Source organism: Oratosquilla oratoria, chromosome 19 (assembly GCF_046742065.1).
Source record: "Oratosquilla oratoria isolate Oo_2021 chromosome 19, ASM4674206v1, whole genome shotgun sequence".
Taxonomy (NCBI): Eukaryota; Metazoa; Arthropoda; class Malacostraca; order Stomatopoda; family Squillidae; genus Oratosquilla; species Oratosquilla oratoria.
Window position 1 is genome coordinate 58,021,041 of NC_134795.1, and position 25,889 is coordinate 58,046,929.

Genomic DNA, 25,889 nt, shown 5'->3' on the forward strand with positions numbered 1-25,889 from the left:
TAAATAAATAAATAAATAAATAAATAAATAAATAAATAAATAAATAAATAAATAAATAAATAAATAAAAATATAAAGAATATTACCAGCAAAAAAAAAAAAAAAAAAAAAAAAAAATCATAGTATTCCCAGACAAATGCTGGAAAACCCAAACCTAGAATCTTTAGACCATGAATTATGATACCAACCCACATTACTTGATTAATTAATCTATTTATCTTACAATAAACACCAACCTTAAAAGGCTACCAGTGATTGTCACTTGTCCTAGGTATCAGAGCAATGAAGTGGAGAATACCAAGAACCAGGCTACTTGATGAAGGAAAAGAAGATTTCGAAGGGGGAGGGAGGGGTGAAGCAGAGGGAGGGGGTGGGGTTTGGAAACGTTACAATCACAGATGACAAAAAACACCATAATACTTTTATCTCAATCCCTGATTTTTTTTAGACGTGCACAAGGAAAGAAAAAAAAAAAGAAATATAAATATAGAAAACTCCGGGGTAGGCCAGTATTACCAAGGACGTCCCACTACTGTATATATATCCCACGGAGCGCCAGACAAATCCAACACTGATGCACCAGAACCCAGACCTAACGGCCTCTTCTGCTCCCTGAGAAGTTTACTTGAGAGTTAAACTGTCAGAAACAAGTTTAAATAAACTGGCAAAGGAACAACACGGATAGGATGAAGTCCTGGACTATTGTCGTCATTCTTGGCCTACTTCTTTACTATCCTGTTGAAGGTGAGTAGTTTATTACAGTTTAAGGAATCAAATTGGAAACCCGAGTAGGTGCAAAGATGGCGGAACACTAAGCTTTCCTCGCTAGATTGCAACTCGCTTTTGTTACTTCGTTTGACCAGAAACGACTTCGGTGACGATCTTTTCGTTTTTAAAATTTCTAAATGTTAAATTATTATTCTCATAAAATGAGAAGCTGATTGACGAAATAAGATAAGTTAAACCTAGAATATGAATGTTAGACACATTATGGCATGCTAGCCTAATTTGTCGCCATCTTTAAGCTATTTGCATTGGGAAAAATGAAACGACGACAATAACTTATTTGGAAAAAAATAACCAAATTAAGAATTGCAAAGGTATCTTGGTGTAAATATCAGTAATGAATATGAGTTATCTAACCATTGTATCTCTATTTCCTAGAAGGAAGATAAGATCTTAGAATCCTAGATTCTAGATCATCAACTAAGTAGATCATAAGTCCGCCCACACATAAAAAATAGTGTTTGGCCCTATTCACACTAGTGGTTTGAACCGCGGCGGATCTATTTTATTGGAGGCGTTCACGTATAACCGCGCAGTTTTGCCTCTTCTATGCGGTCCCGCCGCGGTTTCCGAGCGGTTCGAACCATTCGTGTGAACAGGGCCTTTCTTTATGTCCACGACTTTCAGTAAAGACCTTGACCGAACGGAAAGGTTAAAGCGGCGAGAGACAACACTGACTCTGAATGTGAAAAACAAATCATACGTAAACAGCTTAAATCATTTGAATCCATTTTTCCTAAATGGCGGAAAAACGGTGATATCGATTGACAAATCTTTAATTTTATTTGATGACATTAGACTATTTATATATCAAATGCAAAAATAGGACGTATATCGAATCTAGAATTAGACTAAAACTTTAGAACCTTCTAATTTTTCTAGAAATTTCTAGGAAGAGCAAAAAACTTAGGTTCTCAATCGGGAACAACACAGGTCCATATAACATATTTTAATCTAGTCTCGAGTTCGATTCCTATAGACAAACGCCACTGGCTTGGCTGTTGGAGTGCAATGGGCAAAGGTGACGGATCAGGCCATGTATATATATATATATATATATATATATATATATATATATATATATATATATATATATATATATATATATATATATATAGGTAGAGTGTTGTTTCAAAACTATAGTCACCCCTGAAATAACTTAACCTTCTCTCTGATTAATCATGAACATTATTATTGCTATTGTTAATATAATTATTATTACTATTATCATCATTATTATAATTCTTATTCTTATTCATATTCTTATTATTCTTATTACTATTATTACTATTATTATTACTATTATTACTATTATCATTATTATTATTATTATTATTATTATTATTATTATTATTATTATTATTATTATTATTATTATTATTATTATTATTATTATTATTACCACCTACCCTGTGGTAGGAGAAAAGAATGCTACCACCAAGTCTTCCCACTTGAGTCCTAAGAGGCGACAAAAAACGGGACGGGGGATAGGATTAGGAGTCCTGCTACCTGTAGCCCCAATGGGGACATTCCTAAAAAAAAGTAAAGGCATAAGAGGGTCTGGGAGTTTTCCAACCAGTACCCTAAGGTTTGGGTCTTTTAATGTGCGTGGATGTGGTACAGATGAGAGTAAAAGGGAAGAGATAGGCAGTACGTTTGTGAGAAGAAAGATGGATGTGTTGGCATTGGGTGAGATTAAGTTGAAAGGGAGGGGCGAGTGTGAGTTTGGGAGTGTAGTTGGGAGGTTCTCAGGAGTGAAAAAGGGACGAGGGAGAGAAGGAGTGGCTATACTAGTATGTGAAGAGATAGGTAAGCGTGTAGTGGAGTGGAAGGAGGTTTCTTCAAGGTTGATGTAGATGAAGGTAAAGCTGGGAAGGGCGATGTGGGTTTTTGTAAGTGCGTATGGGCCTGGTAGTGAAAAGAGCGGAAAGGAAAAGGAGGCTTTTTGGATGGATTTAAATGAGTGCATAGAGGGATTAGGGAGAAATGTCAATGTAGTATTATTGGGAGACCTTAATGCTATGGTAGGAGATGAACCAATAGACGGAGTGATTGGGAAGTATGAAGTTCCAGGTAAAAATCCTAGTGGAGATTTGATGGTGGAGATGTGTCTTGAAAGAGAGTTGATGATAGCAAATACAGTGTTTTGGAAGAAAGTCAAGCATAAGTACACATGGGAGACGGTGGTGGATGGAAGGGTGGCAGATAGAGCGTTAATGGACTATATAGTGGTGACCAGGAGTATGGTAGGAAGAGTTAAGGATGTACATGTTCTAAGGGAAGAGAGTGGGGAAATGTCAGATAATTTTCTGGTGGAAGGTAAGTTGAGAGTGGAGAATAGGTGGAGAAAGAGAAAATGGGCAAAGGGTAGGGAGGTACTTAGAGTGAACTGCTTAAATGAGAAAGAAAAGGGAGAAGGATTATATGAAGAAGCTGAGAGTAGTAGAGCTTGTGTTAGGATTAGAAATCGAGAGAGTGAATGGTTTGAGGTAAAGGTGGGAATTCGTCAGGTATGTGTTATGTCGCCCTGGCTGTTCAATCTATACATGGATGGGGTGGTGCGAGAGGTAAATGCAAGGGTAGTGGGTCGGGGGTTGGAGATGGTTAAAGAAAATAGAAAAGTGGGAGATAAATGGGCTGTTGTTTGCTGACTACACTGCTTTTGTAGTAGGATCAGAGGAGGGGTTGAGGAAGTTAGTGACAGAGTTTGGGAAGGTGTGTGAAAGAAGGAAGCTGAAGATAAATGTGGGTAAAAGTAAGGTGATGAGATGTACAAGGGGAGAGAGTGGCAGCAGGCTTGAAGTGATTATTAAGGGAGAGAGACTGGAGGAAGTGGATAATTTTAGATACTTGGATGCGAATGTGGCAGGAAAGGGAGGAGTGGAGGTGGAGGTAGAATGTAGATTGATAGAAGCGAGTAAATGCCTTGGTGGATTAAAAAGTGTAATGAGAAATAGACATTTAGGAATGGATGCTAAGAGGAGATTGTATGAAGGAATGATTGTGCCGACAGCACTGTACGGGGCAGAAACATGAAACATAAGAGAGGAAGAGAGAAGGAGTTTGAATGTATTTGAGATGAAATATCTGAGAAGTATGATAGGGGTTACTAGGCTAGATAGAGTGAGAAATGAGGAGGTGAGGAGGAGAACAGGGGTGGAAATGGAGTTGGGAGATAGGGTTGATGAAATAATATTAGGATGGTTTGGACACATGGAAAAAATGAGTGAAGAAAGACTAGTAAAAGAGGCGTGGAAAGTAGAGGTGGAAGGAATGAACATGAGGGGGCGTCCTAGAATGAAACGGATGGATGGGGGTAAAAGGGGCATGGGGAAAGAGAGGAATGTCTGTTGAGGAAGGACGGGAGAGGACAGAAGATAGGGGTGAATGGAGAAGGGTTGTGTATAGATGATGCTGTGATGCATGAGGGGGAGTGGGTGGGGGATTGGGGGTGAGGGAGTACGTATAAGAAATAATTTGACGCAGCCCGAAGGGATTTCTCCCCGTCTTCTCCTTTTCTGCATGAGAGAACGGAGAGGAGGGGTCGCTAAATAAATGAAGCGGCCTTGCTGTGGATGTGCTGTGTCTTGTGACACTGCTTCTGACCCAGGGCAGTGGACAAGATGCAGGGATGACCCGTCATCCAGGAGGTGCCAAAATAAGAGGGAGGGAAGAGGGTAGAGGGAAGTGGAGTATGTAGGGGATGGAATGGGTGGGAGCAATTCCTATGCCTTTTTCTTTTGGCTACCACCCGTGTAAGGGGGAAAAAAGCCTTTAGTATATGTAATGTAATGTAATTATTTTTATTATTATTATTATTATTATTATTATTATTATTATTATTATTATTATTATTATTATTATTATTATTATTATTATTATTATTATTATTATTATTATTATTATTATTATCATTATTATTACTATTATTATTATCATTATCATTATTATTATTATTATTATTATTATTATTATTATTATTATCATTATTATTATTATTATTATTAATTATTACTATTTTTCATTATTATTTTTATTACTGTTATTATAATCAATGCTATTATCATTATTGTTATTATTATCATTGTTATTATTATTATTATTATTATTATTATTATTATTATTATTATTATTATTATCATTATTATTATTATTATTATTATTATTATTATTATTATTATTATTATTATTATTATTATTATTATTATTATTATTATTATTATTATTATTATTATTATTATTATTATTATTATTATTATTATCATTATTATTATTATTATTATTATCATCATGATCATCATCATCATGATGATGATGATGATCATCATCATCATCATCATCATTATTATTATTATTATTATTATCATTATTATTATTATTATTATCATTATTATCATTATTATTATTATTATTATTATTATTATTATTATTATTATTATTATTATTATTATTATTATTATTATTATTATTATTATTATTATTATTATTATTACTAAGAACATTTTGCCATTAGCCCGTATAAATTTATTACACTGACTTTATTCTAATTTTCCTTGTGGAAAAAATGAAAATAGAAAAAAGACACCAAAACATCATTAATGCACAAACGTACATACACACGCAGAAAAAAAAAACACCAAACCATCTCCAATACGCAAGAGCATACATACACAAAAAAAAAGAAAAAAAAAGAAAAAAAATCCTCAATCCACAGAACTCACACGAGTACATAAACAACAACAAACAAACAAAAAACAACAAAAATTTTAACAATTTCCCAGATGTTGAACAAGATGCAATCTCTCACACCACCTCCTCCTCCTCCTCCTCCTCCTCCCTCTTTAGGAAAACACCGTTGCGACAGGAAATGCCTCCAAGGTGACACTCAAATTTGCTACTACGATTTCCACGTCGAGGAGTATCTTACCCTAAGTCGAGCCTGTTACTACTGCCCCAGCAACGTCACTGACTGTAGTCGGCCGCACTGCGTAGCGGCTGACGGCGTTACAAGACCAATTATGACCGTTAACCGACAAATTCCGGGACCTGCTATTGAGGTTGGTTAATTGTCTTGATATTAATTTTCTTTTTCTTAATCCGGCATCACTACGGACCCAAAAAGTTAAATGAATAAATAAAGTGTTAATGACATTATCATTTTTCTTAGTTGCCACCAGGCGATTTTATTCATACCAATCTATTATTATCATATATATGTATATGTATATATATATATATATATATATATATATATTATATACATATATATGTAGATATGTATGTATGTATATATATATATATATATATATATATATATATATATATATATATATATGTATATATATATGTGTGTATGCATGTATTTATGTACATATGTATGTAGTGTATATGCATATGTATGAACCAAACAATCAGGGCCGGGCGTCGCGAGCTTTGAACTTAGGTCCCTCGAAGCGTATGTATGTATACTATGTGTATATGTATGTATGTACATATGTGTCTAATGTATACACCTATACACGCAGGTATGCCATGGAGATCGCGTGGTGGTCAATGTCCACCATGAAATGCTCTCGGAGTCCTTGGCCATTCACTGGCACGGGTTGCAAATGCGCGGCACGCCTTATATGGACGGCGTTGCCATGGTGACCCAGTGTCCTATCACCTCAAGCTTCGTGTACGACTTCGTGGCTTCCGAAGTCGGCACTCATTTCTGGCATTCACACTCAGGTGGGTGTTCCTTGAAGGTACAGTCACGAGCAAAAGTTTTGAGACCCAAGCTCTCCTTTTACACACCCCTGAGGAGGTGGACCATTATCTTACAGGGTCCTCCGGGTTCCGTATTTTTCGGCTACGCTCACATGCACACACGCATACACATATACAAGCACACATCCCACCTTCACACACACATACAGTACATACATACTCACGCACGCATACGAAAACACATACATCCACAGCATGTTGTTGTTGTTGTTGTTGTTGTTGTGTGTGTGTGTGTGTGTGTGTGTGTGTGTGTGTGTGTGTGTGTGTGTGTGTGTGTGTGTGTGTGTGCGTGCGTGCCATATGTAAACTCTGAGCTCTCATCTGGAAGGGTAATAGCTGTCGATCACAAGACCAACACGTGAATCACACACATACACATGGACGGTATTCAGATGATTTTATTCAATAAAGTCAGTAACCTCGTATGTGTTTTTTTCAGTTCTTATCAGGGCTGCTGGATGGCTGGTAGCTTATGGATTTTTTTTTTTTTTTTTTATCTTATCTAAGGTTATCAGCGAGCGGATGGATTGTACGGAGCCATTGTCATCAGGACTGCGGAAGACCCACATGCGTTAGAGTACAACTTCGACCAGGATGTTTTAGTCGTTGCGGATTGGCCCCATGTCAGGACGTCCTCCAGGTTGCTAAAGGAGCACCGCGGCTCTGCAGGGGCCTATGAAGCGACGTTCCTGGTCAATGGGAAAGGAAGGAACATGGTCGCTGTAAGTGGAACTGTCTGTAGGAACAAGTCGTCCCAGTTTTGTCTTTCTTCTTTTTCTTTTCACTGTCAATGTTTGTGGGTGTTGTTCTTTTTTCTGTTATTGTCGTTATTGTTGTTCTATTTCTGTAGAGGTCTTCCCGATTACAATTATCATTATTTTGTGTTATTTCTTTACTCATTTTTTTCTCACTGTTATTGTTTTTTATTATTATTATTGTTATTGTTATTCCATTTCTGGTGGAGGTCTTTCCGTTTTCTTTCATTTTTTCTTTATTTTTCTATCACTGTCATTCCTCTATAGTGTTGCTCCATTTGCTGTTATTATTGTTGCTGCAGTTCTCGTTTTCTCTGTGTGGAACTGATTACCTCCGTTTCATATTAGTATAACGTATTACACACCTAATTTCACCCACAGAGTCAAGTGGGGCGAATTATGATCTGAGGCATTTCGCCTCGTCAATTTCGAGGTTTCTTTTCCACAACAAAACAGATCCTAAGGGGAACCTCTTGAATAATTTGTTCTTGTAGGGGGAGGAAAGCGTCCCGACGCCCTTCGAAGTCGTCCAGGTGGATCCTTGGAAGAAGCACCGTTTGAGGATCATCAACGCAAATACCTGTTCCTTCCTGTTCTCTATTGACGGTCACCGTTTCAGCGCCATTAACAGTGACGGGGCTGATCTCAAGCCTGTGCAAGGAGACTCTATCATGATTCATTCAGGTTTGTTTGTTTTTTCCTTTTTTTTTTGGGGGGGTGGGTGCTGAGTAACTCAGCTTTTTTGACCCAAAACACGAAACCCAAAACCCAAAAACCAAAATCCAAGACCCAAAAAACCTGAATCCAAAACCCGACTCCCAAAACTCAAAATCCGAAACTCAAAGCGCAAAATCACAAAACCAAAACCAAAAAATCGAAATCACAAACCAAATTTCGAAAACCAAAAACCAAAATCCAAAACCCAAAATTCGACACCAAAAAACCGGAACCCAAAACTCAAAGGTAACCGTCAACCATCTCCTACTGCAAACCTCTCATGGCAAAACCATTGCAAAAATTAAATTCCAAACATTCTGTGGAGCCATCTATGGGCAGACAGATCTACCACAATACCACAAACTTGTCGGAGGACTTTATAACCTTCAGTATAGAGTCTTAAACAAACTCTCTCGTTTCCTTCTGTTCCCCAACAGCGGTGGATTTTGTTTTTTCAATAACATGTTATTTATAGCTCTTTTTGAAGAGCTTTATCTCACAGTTCTACAATGTGTCACAGTGTACCAGTGTGGTGCTGAAATATATCACACACACACACACACACACACGCACGCACACACTCGACGGCTCAGTGGTAGCGTTCGTGGCCGCCACCACGGCGGTCCGAGTTCGAATCCCGCCCAGAGCTGAGATAATTTCATTATCGCTGCGCTGCGAGTCGTTACTGCAACTCCCGTGGGCAGGAAGTTGGGTGCGTGGTGCGTGTAAGGTCACAGCAGAACCCAGAGATCGGTCAAATATGTCACGAGTGGAGTTCCTCAGGGTTCCGTTCTTGGGCCATTTCTATTCATAGCATATATAAATTATATAGACCATGGACTAAAATCTACTGTTTCCAAATTAGCTAATGATACAAAACTGTGCGGAATGGCAAATGATCACTTAAACCAATTAGATATTCAAGAGGATTTAGATAAATTACAGCAATGGTCTGAAAAGTGACCAATGAAATTTAACAAAAGTAAATGCAAGGTAATGCACATACGTAGAAATAACAGTAAGTACGATTACAAGTTATTTGGAAATTCGTTAACAGAAGTGAATAGTGAAAAGGATCTCGGCGTAATTATCAGTAACGATCTCAAATCATCTAAACAGTGTATTTCATCCTCTGAGAAAGCAAATAAGATTCGTCGACTGATTGCGCGATCTTTTGACTTCAAAAGTCCATCACTCATTACCAAGCTATATAAATCGTTAGTTCGTCCACATTTGGAATATGCTGTTTCCGTATGGTCACCGAATCTCATTAAAGACATTGACAGATTGGAAAAAGTACAACGGCGAGCCACAAAACTGATTCCAAATATAAAAAATGAATCATGCGAAAATCGACTAAAATATATGAATTTGTTTTCCTTAAAAAACGTAGTCTCAGAGGTGACTTGATATAGGTCTTTAAGATTCTATAGGGAATTAACAACATCAAAAGTGACAAAATTTTCACACTGAATGAGAATCAGACAAGAAACAAAGGTCTCAAACTGCCTGGAAATAGATTTAATTTGGAAGTGGGTAGAAACAACTTTGCCAAACGTGTAGTTAATGAATGGAATAAACTTCCTGCGGAGGCAGTGCAATGTAGTTCAGTTCGAAGCTTTAAGAATCATTTAGATAAACACCTAAGCTAGATCCTGTAATGACTATAATCTATCTTATATTATTTGTTTTGTTATCCTTTGTCTGTTTGCTTATTACTATTTGCTTTATTCTCATTCATTATTAGTTATATGTCAATTTATCATTATTTACTATTTACCTGTTTTTTTATTATTTAACTATGCCTATGCATTTATTTATTTATTTTATTTATTGACGAGTTAAACACCATATGAGGATGGAGCCTTTATTTGTACGACGTTTCGCTTATTACAGCTTTTTCAAGTACAAGTTGAGATACAAATGCTTGAGATTAAATAAGGGGAATGGAGGGAACGGGGAAAGAAAAGAAGGTGGGGGAAGGAAGAGGAGGAGGAGGAGGGGGGGAAGGAAGAGGAGGAGGAGGAGGAGAAGGGGGAGGGATCGAACACTGGGAAAGGTTGAGAATTCTGGCCCAAACGTCCGTGGGCGAAACGTTTACAAAGGGTGGTTGATTTTTTTTTTCTGGCAAAAAAAAAAAAAAAAAAAAAAAAATTAAACCCTCCTTTGTTAACGTTTCGCCCACGGACGTTTGGGCCAGCAATCTCAACTTTTCCCAGTGTTCAAACCCCCCCCCTTTCTCCTCTTCCTTCCCCCCCCCCCCTTCTTTTCTCTCCCTGTTCCCTCCTTTCCTCTTCTTTAATCCCAAGCATATGTATCTCAACTTGTACTTGAAAAAGCTGTAATAAGCGAAACGTCGTACAAATAAAGGCTCCGTTCTCATATGGTGTTTAACTCGTCAGTCTTGTCGGCAACTGCCACTTTCGTGAAAATTTTATTTATTATTTACATTATTATAGTTTTTATTTATTTATTCATTTATCATTATTTTTTTTTCATCCGACCTAGATATGGACCAAAATGTCTCCTGTCGGCATGCTTTGCCTTTGTAATCCTTTGTAATATATATATATATATATATATTCGTGAAGCGTGGCAGGAGATTCTCTTTTAAGCATATTCTGTTGAAAACGACAGCAAATTCATTAGAAATTAATTTCTTTCTTAAGCTTTCTAGCTTTCGGAAAGTAGATTTCTGGGGGAATGAGAGGGGAAGAAGCAAATTTCCAATTGACATTGGTAATTTATATTAACACAGAAGTCTATGTTATATACAAAATATATGAAAATAAACAAAACACAGTATAATAAACCCAAGACGTTTCGCAGATCGTTCTGCATCTTCAGTTGGAGTGAAGGGAAGTGTGACCAAGACGAGTATAAATATGTATAAAGGAAAAACTTGGAGAGGTCACTTAATGACTCTCCTCTGTTTGGCTGGCGCTATTTGGTTGGTTCCTAAGCCTAGCCGATCGCCTGAGGCATGACATTTTATCCTCTGCGGGGATATTTTGGACCTTTATGGGTGTTCTCTGATCTGGTGGTTGTATTTTGGTGAGCAAATGTCTCCTGCGTGTAGGTTTCATGCTGGGGAGGAGGGAGAAATCATTTGTTTGTACATTAATAATAGGTTGTAAATCTTTTATGATTACAGCCTCCAAAATGGTCAAACGTTGGAGGTCCTTCTCCTCTGCGACGATTTCTGTGTTGTGTACCATGGTTTCCCTGTCTAGATGGCGTCTGTGGTGGGTCCAAAGGTGTTGTTTCGGTCCTCCTTGTTGTAGGTGAAGGGTGATTCTTCTGGACAGGGTGGTAGTTGTCCTTCCCACGTAGGTAGATAGGGGCGTACAGTCCTCCTCTGGGCAGGTGAATTTATATACTACGTGGGATTGACGTATACCATGAGGTTTAGGGGTGGTGTGATTTCTTAAGATCAGGGAAGATGTTTTCTTGTTCCTGTAGTAAATGGTGAGTGATATTTTGTCGCGTTCTTTCGTGGGGGTCACATTTCTTTTAATAATGTCTTTTAATATTTTCTCATCCTCTTTATATTTATTGGACATCTGGGACTTGTAGAATATGCGGTGTGTAGTTCCTTCATGTTCTGTGGTAGTGTGATGAGGTTCTTGGTACCAGGTGTCAATAACTCTTCTGAGTACCAAGAACCTCATCACACTACCACAGAACATGAAGGAACTACACACCGCATATTCTACAAGTCCCAGATGTCCAATAAATATAAAGAGGATGAGAAAATATTAAAAGACATTATTAAAAGAAATGTGACCCCCACGAAAGAACGCGACAAAATATCACTCACCATTTACTACAGGAACAAGAAAACATCTTCCCTGATCTTAAGAAATCACACCACCCCTAAACCTCATGGTATACGTCAATCCCACGTAGTATATAAATTCACCTGCCCAGAGGAGGACTGTACGCCCCTATCTACCTACGTGGGAAGGACAACTACCACCCTGTCCAGAAGAATCACCCTTCACCTACAACAAGGAGGACCGAAACAACACCTTTGGACCCACCACAGACGCCATCTAGACAGGGAAACCATGGTACACAACACAGAAATCGTCGCAGAGGAGAAGGACCTCCAACGTTTGACCATTTTGGAGGCTGTAATCATAAAAGATTTACAACCTATTATTAATGTACAAACAAATGATTTCTCCCTCCTCCCCAGCATGAAACCTACACGCAGGAGACATTTGCTCACCAAAATACAACCACCAGATCAGAGAACACCCATAAAGGTCCAAAATATCCCCGCAGAGGATAAAATGTCATGCCTCAGGCGATCGGCTAGGCTTAGGAACCAACCAAATAGCGCCAGCCAAACAGAGGAGAGTCATTAAGTGACCTCTCCAAGTTTTTCCTTTATACATATTTATACTCGTCTTGGTCACACTTCCCTTCACTCCAACTGAAGATGCAGAACGATCTGCGAAACGTCTTGGGTTTATTATACTGTGTTTTGTTTATTTTCATATATTTTGTATATAACATAGACTTCTGTGTTAATATAAATTACCAATGTCAATTGGAAATTTGCTTCTTCCCCTCTCATTCCCCCAGAAATCTACTTTCCGAAAGCTAGAAAGCTTAAGAAAGAAATTAATTTCTAATGAATTTGCTGTCGTTTTCAACAGAATATATATATATATATATATATATATGTATATATATATATAAATATATATATATATATACATATATATATATATTTATATATATGTATATATATATATATATATACATATATATATATATATATTGTTAACGTGCACTGTGGGTCCTATTACCTCTCGGGTGTGTCAAGTGTTTTGTTGTTTTCGTTCTTTCAGGCGAGCGCTGGGACCTCGTGGTGGAAGCCAACCAGCCCATCGGGAATTACTGGATTCGAATCAGTGGATTTCTATCGTGCAGGTAAAGTAACTAGGAACTTTTGTTTTCATGGTTACCAAGATTTATTTCTAGTAGTCCTGTACAAAGTTAATAAGCATGTAGGAGGTTCTTCCTTACGCAAGTATTGTTGAACATTAGAGCAAGTTAGGACTCGTGGTAATAGACTGAAATTAAACAAATTTAGATTTAAGAAGGAAATAGGTCAAGAACTAGCTTACCAATAGAGTGGTTAACGAATGGAATAGGCATAGAAACAATTTAGTAAGAGACGAAACTGTTGGTTGTTTTAAGAGATAAGGAGATAACTTTATGGATAGGGATGATAGGTGGTAATGGACGTGGAACTGCCTAGTGTAGGTCTTATGGTCTCGGCAGACGGAATAAACACGAGGATTAAAGGAAGAAAACAAAAGGTTAAATATGTATATTTTTCTCTATTTTTGTCTAATTTCTTATTGGTTAAGAGCATTTTCCAAATAGTTTCATCAAGCTTTGCAATAACTGATACATAAGATGTGAACGATAGTAATTGAAACTTAACGATAGTTATTGAAACTTAACACTGTTTTGGTTTCAGTCGGACGAAGTGCCATCAGGGTGCCATTCTCCGGTACGCAGGAGCACCAACTGAACTACCGAAGGAAGAGCTTTCCCACCTGTCCACGCCCCCTCCAGGAATTGTGAGTTCGATTAAACCAAAATGCAAACCTCTATCTATAAACCATCTATATATATATATATATATATATATATATGTATATATACATGTATATATATATATGTATATATATATAATATATATATATTTATATATATATATATATATATATATATATGTATATATGTACATATATATATTTATATATATATTTATATATATATATATATATATATATATATATATATTCTAGTACATTTGATTATATACTTTTAACCATCACATATATACCGTATACATATATTCCAGTGTACTCAATGGGATGTATGCTTTGTTTATCTATTCTATTTATTTGTTTATTTATTCATTCATTCATTATTGTTCAATCATTCATTTCCTTATTCATTATCTTTTATAGACTATTAACTAAGAAATTCCAGGTAGTATGTGTATACACACACACACACACACACACACATATATATATATATATATATATATATACATATATATATATACATACATATATATACATATATATACATATAAATATATGTATATATATATGTATGTATATATATATATATATATATATATATATATATCTTTCTCATGGGGTATATAAGACTATGCCGTGAAAAAAGGCCATTTTCCTCACCACACATGTAATGCATCCGCCTCACACTCCAGTACCTCAACCCTCTGAACTCGAACGGCGAGACTGATGATGAAGTGACCCTGGTGGAGATGCAGAGCCTCAAAGAGGCTTCGTACAAGACCGACCAGAGCCTCAAGGACGACGTAGATTTCAAGTTTTACCTCTCCTTCGATGTTAATGGAGTCGCTAATACTGCCTTCTTCGATGAGCAGTACTACGCTTATAGCAAAAGTTAGTTTAATTTGTTACCTACTAACCTCAGCGAATAGGAAATAACTGGTTAACCAACGGAGTGGCTGACGAATGGAATAGGTCTTAAGGGGCATTTAGACCGTCAAACGGTTTGACAAACCCGGTTTGTCAAACAAGTGTTTGAAGTGATGTTTGACCGTGTGAATAGGGTATTTGGTTGTCAAACACGTTCGACAAACGTGTTTGACGACCAAACACCCCATTCACACGGTCAAACATCACTTCAAACACTTGCCTGACAAACCGGGTTTGTCAAACTGTTCGACCGTGTAAATGGCCCTTTAGTAACCATGCAGTAGTCAGAGCTGAAACTATCGGTTGTTTTAAGAGATTAACTAAGTTTATGAATAGTGACGGCAGGTGGTAATGGCCATGGAACTACCTAGTGTAGGCCTTACGGTCTCTTGTAGTCTCCTCCATTCATATGTTTTTATGTTGTGAATGGAATAGACTGCGTAACCATGAGGTGAGCGCTGATTTTTTTTTTTTTTTTTTTTTTATGTATAAGAAGATGAGACAATTTTATGGATGGGGATCACAGGTGGTAAGTGACATGGAACTACCAAGTGTAGGTCATAGGGTCTCTTGCAGTCCCTTCCATTCTTATGTGCTCATGTTGTTGCTGTCGGTGGTAGTGGTGGTTGTTGCGGTGATGTTATTATTGTTGTTGTTATTATTGTTGGTGTTCATGATCTTGATAATTGGTGTTGTTATCGTTGTTTTGGTGTTCATATCCTTTCGTGTCTGTTGTTGTTACTGTACTCTCGTTGCTCTTGTTATCTTTTTTAATAAACCCGAGTTTACAACAAAGAAATAAAGTAATTAACTAGCTAACTAAATCACTATACACATAAACCTTACTAGAACAAATATTTCGTTATTATCGCCGCCAGTCAATTTTACTCATTCTAGTAGAACCTCTAGTTAATACAGGGTTAGAGAAGACTACATACATTAGATTATTGCAACCACGAGAGGAAATCTAGTTATTTGAATATTCTCATCTAATTAAAGAGAGATAACGTTCATTGTTGTGTTTATATTTTGTTTCAATGTGTTTCGGTGTGGATTTCTGTGTCTTGCGTTTTGTTTTGTCTAATTTGTTTATTGGTTTCATGATCTGTGTACCACAAAAAAGGAAAAAAAAAAATGAATAATAATTTTTTGTCTGTGTGACAGAAATGACAAATAAAGTATTATCAATATGTGTACCTATCTTTCTTTTTATCTGTCCATCTATCTATTCACCTGTCTATCTACATACCTATCTTTCCATCCATTTATCTATTTATCTATATATCCATCCATATATCTATCTGTCTGTCTATCCATCTATTTATGTATCTACCTATCTATCTATCCATCTGTCTCTATACCTATCTATCTACATACGTATGTATGCATGTATGTACGAGTATGTATGTATGTATGTATGTATGCATGTATGTATGTATGTATGTATGTATGTATGTATGTATATTGCAGAAACCGCTGGGAAAATAAATTCGGATGTCGTAATAGACGAAAACGTTTAGTATTCCAATTATATTTTCCCTGTGGTTTCTGCAACATTATTTAGTCACGCGTTATTGTGATTATTTTTGCAGTATGTATTTATGTATGTATGCATCTAGCCTATCTATCATCTCTCTATCCATCTATCAATCATTATTTATGCTTTATTTCCGCAGTTCCCTCCGAGTTTCGAATCTTCACGCCCCAGATTGACCACATTACACTTCGGCTACCTTCGTCGCCTCTACTGACGCAACCGCGTCAGGCGCGGGACACTCTTTGCCAATATGGCGGCCAGGTGAGAGGTCTTGTCAGGAGGCGAGGGCAGTGCCCCTTTCCAGAGGACTTTGTATCCTGAAATGTAATAAACCGTGCTCTTGGTCCAACTCGACCTCAGTTGCAAGTAGCGACGTCCTAGTCCGATCTTATTATGAGTGATCTCAGTATATATATATATGTATATATATATATATATATATATATATATATATATATGTGTGTGTGTGTGTGTGTGTGTGTGTGTGTGTGTGTGTGTGTGTGTGTGTACGTGTGTGTGTGCGTGTCTGTGTGTGTGTAAGGTAAATACAAAAATATCTTTCTAAAATGAGCAAATTCTGACATTTTTGTCAAAAGAGCAGTCCAAGTTGATTTTGGGCATTCCTCATTTTTTTTTTTTTTTTATACACAATTATTCTTCACTCACCCCTATCTCCTGCCTTCTCCCTTCCTTGCTCAACAAACATTCCCCTAGAGCTCAAAGCTCCTTTCACCCCATCCATCCATCTCATCCTCGGTCGCCCCTTCATGTTCACTCCCTCCACCTCTGCTTTCTACACCTCTTTTACTAATCTTTCTTTACTCATTCGTTCCATGTGATCAAACCACCCAAATACTCTTTTATTAACCCTGTCATCTCCTTTTCCACAACCGCTCTCCTCTTCACCTCCTCGTTTCTCACGCTATCCAACCTTGTAAACCCTACCTTACTTCTCAGACATTTCACATCAAACACATTTAGATTTTTCCTCCCTGCTTCATTTAAATTCCAGATCTCTGCCCCATACAATGCTGTAGGCACAATCACTCCTTCATATAATCTCCTCTTTGCATCCATTCCCAAGTGTCTATTCATTACACTTTTTAATTCTATCTACAGTATATACCCCTTTCCCCCCTCAACAGAGAGATGGCCAAAGTCAAAAGGCATAATAAATAAAAAGTAAAACAGAATAATAATAATAAACAATAATAAAATCACCTGGGGACAACTAGGATGACCCAATTTGTAAATAACGCAGCAGGGTTAAAAAAAATCTCCAGGATAAAATGAATCGTGTCATCACCACACCTTTCCTCCAAATGACTTCATCACTGAGCATTTTAGGCTGTCAGTACCACCCAATCTCCTTCAACCTACCTCATCCTTACCTCTTTTCCTCTTCCTCCAACTCAGCCTCCAAAATGCACGGGAGACTTCTGCTCTTGCACCTACTACTTGAAAGTTGACCTTAACGCCACTGTCGAGCTGGTCCTCGTAGATGAGGGATCCAAGTTTGATGGAAACCATCCACTGCATCTACATGGCTACAACTTCTACGTGGTGGGCATGGAAAGGCTGGGCAAGTAAGTTCTACACTTGGCTACGAATGAAAACAATCCGGAAGTCCCTATGTTCTAGGATAGGTTATGAAAAAGTAGTCCTATACTTGGATACAAAAGAAAATAAATCAGGCATCTCTCCCTGAATCCTAGGCTAGGTTATGAGAAAAATTTGGCATTTAAGTTTTCAACCTACATTACCCTTCTCGCAGGTGCTCTATGTTCTTTTTAATATTACTCTTCCGCCGTACCAATCACACCAAACAGAGCAAAACTTCTACAAGTACTAGATTTATACTTGTTTTCCCGTCACATTGTGTAGCAAGACTATACATGCACTTATCTAATCCACTAGCACAGTTCCTTACCTCAGACACACATTGAGCAATCTCACGCATTCCACGTATTTCCCTCTCAGTTAGGGTTGCCAACCGTCCTTTATTTCAAAGGACAGTCCTTAATTCAGCTCTGTTTGTCCTTGTCTTTTATTGACATTTGAAATTACACTGTTTGTCCTTTATTTTGAAGTCGTTTTGACTGGTAGTTCAATTTCCTGCTCTCAAGACGTGATTGCAAAAGTGTTTATTTCTTGTAAGGGTGCAGACTCTGTCAACTCTAGTCCGCACAATACCAGAAGCACAGAGCAGCAGACCGCATACCAGGGTGTAAAATTAGCCTCATTTTATGTATAACTCAATTCTCCATTAAAAAAAAATGCATTCATTTTGGGAAAACCAGAAAATCGTAAACGATGTTACTAAATCTGAGAATCACCACCCAAAAAAAAAAGAAAAAAAAAGAAAAAAAAAAAGAGGAAGAAAGGAGGTACCGTTGGACGTTTGGAAAGGCAATACCTCCGTCTATCAACTGAACTCACGAAGAACCAAAACAAGTATGGCGTATTATACAAGGTAGTTAGAGGCCAGGATAGATAAGATGGGGAGAGGGAGGGAGGGGGGAATTGGGGGTTTAGTGGAAGGAAAAAATGAAATGGAAGGTAGAGTTATGATAGGTGTGGGGCAGAGCCACTTGCTCGGTTATTTTTATAGTCTCGTGGACTTTTATAAAGTATTGATGAGGCCCTTCGCAAAATCGAGCCGTGATTTGTCATAAATACCAGAAGAACAGTGAAATTTATGCGAGAAAACTTGTAATAGTAGTGCCAATATTTCATGTTATTATCAGATATTTGGAAAAACTGAGTAGATTTCGATGAAAATTCAATATTCGGCGAATTATCAAACCTAAGTTTCTTAGGCCATTCATTCCCAAAGTTTCAGAAATTTGTAGTAGAATATTTGAAGTTAGAAGGAAAGCTTAAATTAAAGATGGATGAACTTTTTGATGAAGTAGTATTAATTCAAAGAAACTTCGACATTATCAAAAGCTCTGAACTCTCCATAAGCTCAAAAACAACAAGCAGATAGTGGTATTTTATTTTAAAGTCTATGGACTTTAAATGTATGTTTTCAAAATAGTTTCTTTTGTACTATCAATTCCTAGAACATCATCTTATTATGAGAGAGTTTTTAGTTTAATGTCATCTAAATGGAGAGATGAAAGGAACTGATGCTCTGTTGAATTAAGAATGAACTTCTCGTATATTTTAACATAAAAGATAATTGGTTGGAATTCGCTAAAAACATCAAAGATGATACAAATTTTCTGAAGGCAGCAAAAAGCCAAGGCAAATATAGTTTTAAAGATTAAAATTCTTTGATCAAGTCAAAATAAATGTCTTCTCATTCTCGTTTTTTGTATTTTCATTTAGGTAAGAGAAATGTAATTTTAAAATGCATTTAATATTGGCATCTATTATGATCTATAACCACTTAGATATCAATAAAGTTTTTGTGTCCTTTATTGTAGCTTAACAGAGTTGGCAACCCTACTCTCAGTTAAAAAATAATAATAATAATAAGACTGAGTTTTCCTCTCTTCCTATCACCTCTACAAGGTCGACATCTGTTTCGACTGTTCAGAAATTGGACATTGCGGGGCTCCTTCCCAGGAACCTCAGGAACCCGGTCAGCAAAGACTCCGTCACCATTCCCGATGGCGGTTATACCATCGTCAGGTTCACGGCAGACAACCCAGGTACTCGACGAAGCTGAGAGAAAAATCTCTTCTAAAATATAATAGATAAGAGGAAGTATATTTTAAACTAAACTAAATAAGTTATAATTCCTCTAATCTTGCCATTTGTCAAAGATGATTTGGAAGTCGACATGACGTCATATATCTTTCAACCGTCCCGTGACAAAGCGACACGACGTCACATAAGCCCCGCCTCCTCCCTGAATGTAAACAGATTTTGTACACTGATATTTCGCGCTAAATCACGTCAGCAATTATATTTGTAACCCATTTATTCTATTTTCCTCTTTTTGCAGGGTGGTGGTTCATGCACTGCCATCTCCTGACGCACTCTGAGAAAGGAATGGGCCTCTTCCTTCGGGTTGGTAATCAAAGACACTTACCTCCGCCACCGCTAGGTTTTCCTACCTGCGGTCCTTTCAGTCCACCATTGTTCTAGAAAATACATTCTTTACCCTTTTTCGTCGGACATGAGATGGTTATCTCAGCTGAATAAAATCGCTTGGAGGAAGATTGGGTAAATTTGTAAGTTGTCTAAGGAGGGGGTTAATCTAGAATTTTTATTCTAAAGAAGACTTGACAAGGTGATGTACAATAATGATTCTTTTCAAATGTCTACGTTTCTGGTTGTTGTTACGACCGTTGTCATTCATATCTTTTGACGATTAAGTTATTCTTCTCTCAATGGAACAGAAAAATAATAGACAAAGACACAAAATGAAAACCACTGTGATTGCAAATAGATATCCTGGCTTGATTTTCGTGCACTGCCACCAAATTGCTAAAGGTAAACACAGCTGTCTGTGTCAGGGCGATTTCGTTTGAATTCGAATTCGTTCAGATTCGATTCAGCATGGAAACCTTCTTTTAAAATCGAATCTTTGTTGAAAATCATTAATCGAACCTGGTTTTCCATGCTTAATTCGATTTTATTTCTATGTAATTTCATTTCAGTAGAAATCTATAAAAAATACGAATATTGGTAATTGAATAAAATTGCCAACGATATATTTCTTGAACAAATATATTTAAATAACTCGCTTAAATGGTTTAGTCTAATAGTATTTCTGACTTATTGGGAAATATACTTTTAAGATATTTACGGAAACTATAGATAAGATATACACTGCCTCTGTAAACACATTAAGGTACTTAAATATGGACAAAATACTGTTTGAAGTAATAAAAAATATATATAGTATAATAAGTATTTGGAACCTTGTATATAACCTAATAAGATAATAAAAAAAGAAATGGTGTGCACTACTTTCAATATAAAATGTTGAAATGTAAAAGCAGTACTTTGTTAGGGAACGAGACAATATGTAAACCGTGTATTTTTTTTATTCTAGTACATACACACACACACACGCACGCACGCACGCACGCACGCACACACACACACACACACACACACACACACACACACACACACACACACACACACACACACATACATAAGAAAATTAGAAAGAGTTCAAAGATCAGCGACAAAAATGGCACCTGTATTATCAAACTTGACATACGAACAAAGATTGGATAAATTACATCTATCAACACTGGAACAGAGAAGAGAAAGAGGCGATTTGTTGACCATTTACAGAATTATGAAAGGGATGGAAATTCTTGATAGAGACGACTTATTGAAATGGGACAGAAGAGAAACAAGAGGACACGAGAAGCTAAAGAAGGACAGTTACAGAAGAGATTTGAAAAAGAATAGCTTCCCACACAGAGTAATTGATGTCTGGAACAAACTAAACAACAGTGAGTGCCAAAACTATACAAGATTTTAATAATAAACTGGATGCGGAGAGATACGAAAACGGGTTACTACGAGCATAGCTCTCGTCCCGTAAAATACAACTAGGTAAACACACACACACACACACACACACACACACACACACACACACACACACACACACACACACACACACACACACACACACACACACACACACACACGGTGGCGCGGTTGGTAGAGTCCCAGACTCTCAGTACGGGGGTACCGGGGTTACTGAGTTCGAATCCTGCCCAGGGCAGGGAGTTGGGTGTGTGTGTGCGTGTAAGGTCATAGCATTACCCATAGATCGGTCATAAGAGCTCTGAGCTCTCTTCCGGGAGGGAAATAGCTGTCGATCACGAGTCCAACACGTGTTCCAAAGACCAAGGTGAATCACACACACACACACACACACACACACACACACACACACACACACACACACACACACACACACACACACACACACACACACACACACACACACACACACACACACACACACACACACACACACACACACACACACACACACACACACACACACACACACATACACACACACACACACACACACACACACACACAGTATTACTTAACCTTTGAGTAGAATTGGAATTGATGAAATAGTACAAAATATCTGCAACCTCAGAGTACCTGAGTGTTGTTTCCTTTTACAAGATAATGTTAAAGGTTGGTGATTTTAACAAGTTTAGCTTAACCTAACCTAACCTAACCTAACCTAACCATAATGAAGTGGTCGTCACTGTTTGGACGATCTATATTTACAGGCTCATATCTGGAGTTGCTGAACTTTACAACATAATCATATCATTCTTAATTTCGATCTCACACATCCGATAATATACACCCATACTTCTTTACTGAAATAAGATAAAAACAAATGAAGTAAAACTAAAATAAATTTAAAAAAAATTATGAATTACAATAGAATCATAACACTACCAAGGGTCCACTAAAATCACACAAACCAACCTACACTAATCACTAACAAAACCAGCCCCACAGAAAATGTTCAGCAATTCATCTTGAACTGAACAACATTTATACAATACGGAAACACATTTTTTTTTTCTCTGAATGGTTTATGGACTGTTGGCGGTTATCTTGGGGCCGTGGTCCTTCTGCACGAGAACAACCGAGGCTACAGAATAACGAAAGAAAATTCTATTCTATAAGTAAATGTATTTTGTATTAAAATCTATGTTAAAAATTACATGTTATGTTTTCATTTTGAAGTTAAAAATTATATATGGTGTTACTAATAAAGATCATTATAAAATTACGAAATGTAGATCTTTTATTTGTCAAGTAAGGAAATAGAATGTAATTTATCGGCGTTGTTTGTATATGGCATTTACGTACTTTAACTGTCACAGTTACAACAAACGCCGGCCAAGGTGTCGCTAGGATGTAAAAATGATAATAATTAAATTAGTTTTTTATCCTTAGGTACAGAAGCCCGAGACAAAATAATAATCAATTCTCCTGAGTTTTTTTTTTTTTTATATTATTTTATAAAAGTATAGAACACTTCATTAGAGCATTGTATAATAAGTCTCATAATAAGAACATTAACATACTAACAGTAGATTTATCAAGTGATTTCGTAAATTTAAAGAATTATATGCCTATGCACATGCATATAGTTGCGTCGATTTAACGCATCCAAATGTATAATAAGCGCTCTGGAAAAGCAACTCACAGGGGCATATGACCAACCGCACGAGCATTTGCACACAGATGTACAAACATGAAAACAACAATCATTCCAATTCGACCAATGATAAGCTGTTAGCGCCACGTGAGGAATGATAACACTGGACTGATTCGACACGAAGAAAGTACTGTGCACAAGAAAGCTATTGTTGCTTTATTAGCTCGGAAGAAGAGGAGTGAAGGTGTTGATGCTGTACTTGTCAAACAGATGGAAAATGAAAAACAGTACTGGCGAAAAGCGCTTGGTCGTGTTGTAGAAGTTTTAAAGTCTTTAGCAAAACGAGCTCTCCCTTTCCGTGGAAGTGACGAAACTGTTGGCTCTCCAAAGAATGGTAATTACCTCGGACTGTTAGAACTGCTGTCCAAGTTTAAACCATTCAACTCCGATGACAAGATGTCTTGTCATTTGGTCAAATAAAACAAAAAATCATAAAACACCAAAATGTTTGATGAAACACCAGAAAAATATGACGTCAATCCTCGCTTCGCTCGCAGCGAAGCGAGGACTGACGTCATATTTTTCTGGTGTTTGATCAAACATTTTGGTGTTTTATGATTTTTTGTTTTATTTGACCAAATGACAAGACATCTTGTCATCGGAGTTGAATGGGTTAAACCATTTCTATCTGACCACACAAATGCTCATGGAAACAAAGGAAAAGGTCATATTTCATATTTGTCCAAAGATGTGTTTGGAGAGTTTATTAATCTGATTGGGACAAAATAATCAGTGAAATTAAAAAGTTCAATTTCACTGGATTCAACACCAGATTTAGCCCACATTGACTAACCTACTTTGGTTGTGCGATACGTGTTGCCTTCTGGACCAGAAGAAAGATTTATCAAGTTTTTAGAGATGGAAGGACATGGTTCTGTAAATCTTGCTGACAGCTTACTAGATTTCTCTAAAGAAAGGGAAATTCAACATCAAAGATGGTATTGACCAGAGTTATGACAATGCTAATGACATGAGTGGTAAATACTCATACAACGGACTACAGGCCATCATCAAGTGATATGGTTTAACGTTACAAACCCAACCCAACCCCTATCGGAAGGCTAGGACGGTGCCCCTCACAGAGGACTTTGTGGTGCGGATTTTAATGAACCATGCCCTTGGATCAACTTTGCCGGTGGCAGGATTCGAACCGCCATCCCCTCGACCTTCGCCGCAAGTAACGACGCCCTAACCTGATCAGCCAGCGAGGTTCCATCATCAAGTAAAGGGATGAATTTGCGGAGTACATTCCATGTTTTGCCCATTCCTTCAACTTTGTAGGAAAATTTGTTTTCCAGAAGCAGTATTTTTTTATTATTTTTTATTATTATTATTATTATTTTTTTTTTGCTTTTGTTGAAAATATGTACACATTCTTTTCTGCTTCTACTCATCGATGGGACCTTCTTACAAAGGCACTGTCAAATAGTACCCTAAATCTCCCGAAAGAACGTTTGATACTAGATGGTCTGCTCGAGCAGATATAACTTCAGCTCTCCATAAAGGCTATTTTATTATCATGAGTGTGTTGGAAGACATTGCTGAGGATACTGATGTCAAGCCTGAATGCAAACAACAGGCCATAGGACTCTTGGTAATTATGAAAACATTGGAGACAGGACTTATGATCATAGTGTGGGATCAGATTCAGGAATGATTTCAGAAAACCAGCGTTTCCTTGCAGTCCTCAGATCAGGACTTAAATTCTATGAGTAAAGGCAGCAATGACTGCAACAGCTCTGTAGGGAAGAGGCCAAACGCAGAGTATGGGAGTCCAATATATTTTACGTTTCGCCCAGCAGGGCTTCTGAAGAAGCGTTTGGCCTCTTCCCTACACTTAAATTCTACTTGTGCGTTGCAAGAATCTTTGCGAGGTTACGTTGAAGCTCTTCGACTAACTTTTCACAGCTTTTGAAGATGAGGCCAAAGACGAAGGAATCGCAAATATGGCCACTACGACGGTTCTACCTCAGATGTTAGCAACATAGAATCCATCCAGCCATCTGAATAATTCAGAATTGAAGGTTTTCTGGCTATTGTGGACAGCTTGGTTGTTGCTCTCTCAAAAAGGCAGATAGCATATAAGAAGCTGAAAGGTATGCTTGGGTTTCTTCGACATACATACATATACCAAGGCTTTTTCCCCCTTTCAAGGGAGGTAGCCAAAAAGGGGAAGGCATAAAATCACTCCCACCCATTTCATCCCCAAATACACTCCACGCCCCTCCCACCCTCCCTCTCATCTGAGCACCTCCTGGATGACGGGTCATCCCTGCACCTTGCCCACCGCCCTGGGTCAGAAGCAGTGTCGCAAGACACAGCACATCCATAGCAAGGCCGCTTCATTTAATCGGCGACCCCCCCCTCTCCGTCCCACCTTGCATGTAAGGAGAGGACGGGGAGAAATCCCTTCGGTCTGCGTCAAAATTTGCTCACACATACCACCTCACCCCCCACCCCCTGCCCATTCCTCCTCATGCAATCACAACATCATCCATATACAACCATTCTCCACTCACCTCTGTCTTCCGTCCTCTCCCTTCCTTCCTCAACAGACATTCCCCTCTTCCCCAAAGCCCCCTTCACCCCATCCATCCACCTCATCCTAGGACGTCCCCTCATGTTCACTCCCTCCAC

General features: G+C 37.6%; 1 protein-coding gene across 1 annotated transcript; it reads left to right on the forward strand.

Annotated features, from left to right (window-relative positions):
- Positions 1-542: 542 nt before the first annotated feature.
- Positions 543-22,450, forward strand: LOC143035926 (uncharacterized). Its single transcript, XM_076203142.1, has 12 exons — positions 543-743; positions 5,631-5,842; positions 6,311-6,515; positions 7,062-7,276; positions 7,804-7,993; positions 12,889-12,970; positions 13,527-13,629; positions 14,298-14,496; positions 16,209-16,330; positions 17,486-17,655; positions 19,589-19,728; positions 20,025-22,450. The coding sequence occupies exons 1-12, from the start codon at positions 686-688 to the stop codon at positions 20,165-20,167; spliced, it is 1,839 nt and encodes a 612-aa protein (XP_076059257.1). The 5' UTR covers positions 543-685; the 3' UTR covers positions 20,168-22,450.
- The last annotated feature ends 3,439 nt before the right edge of the window (positions 22,451-25,889 follow it).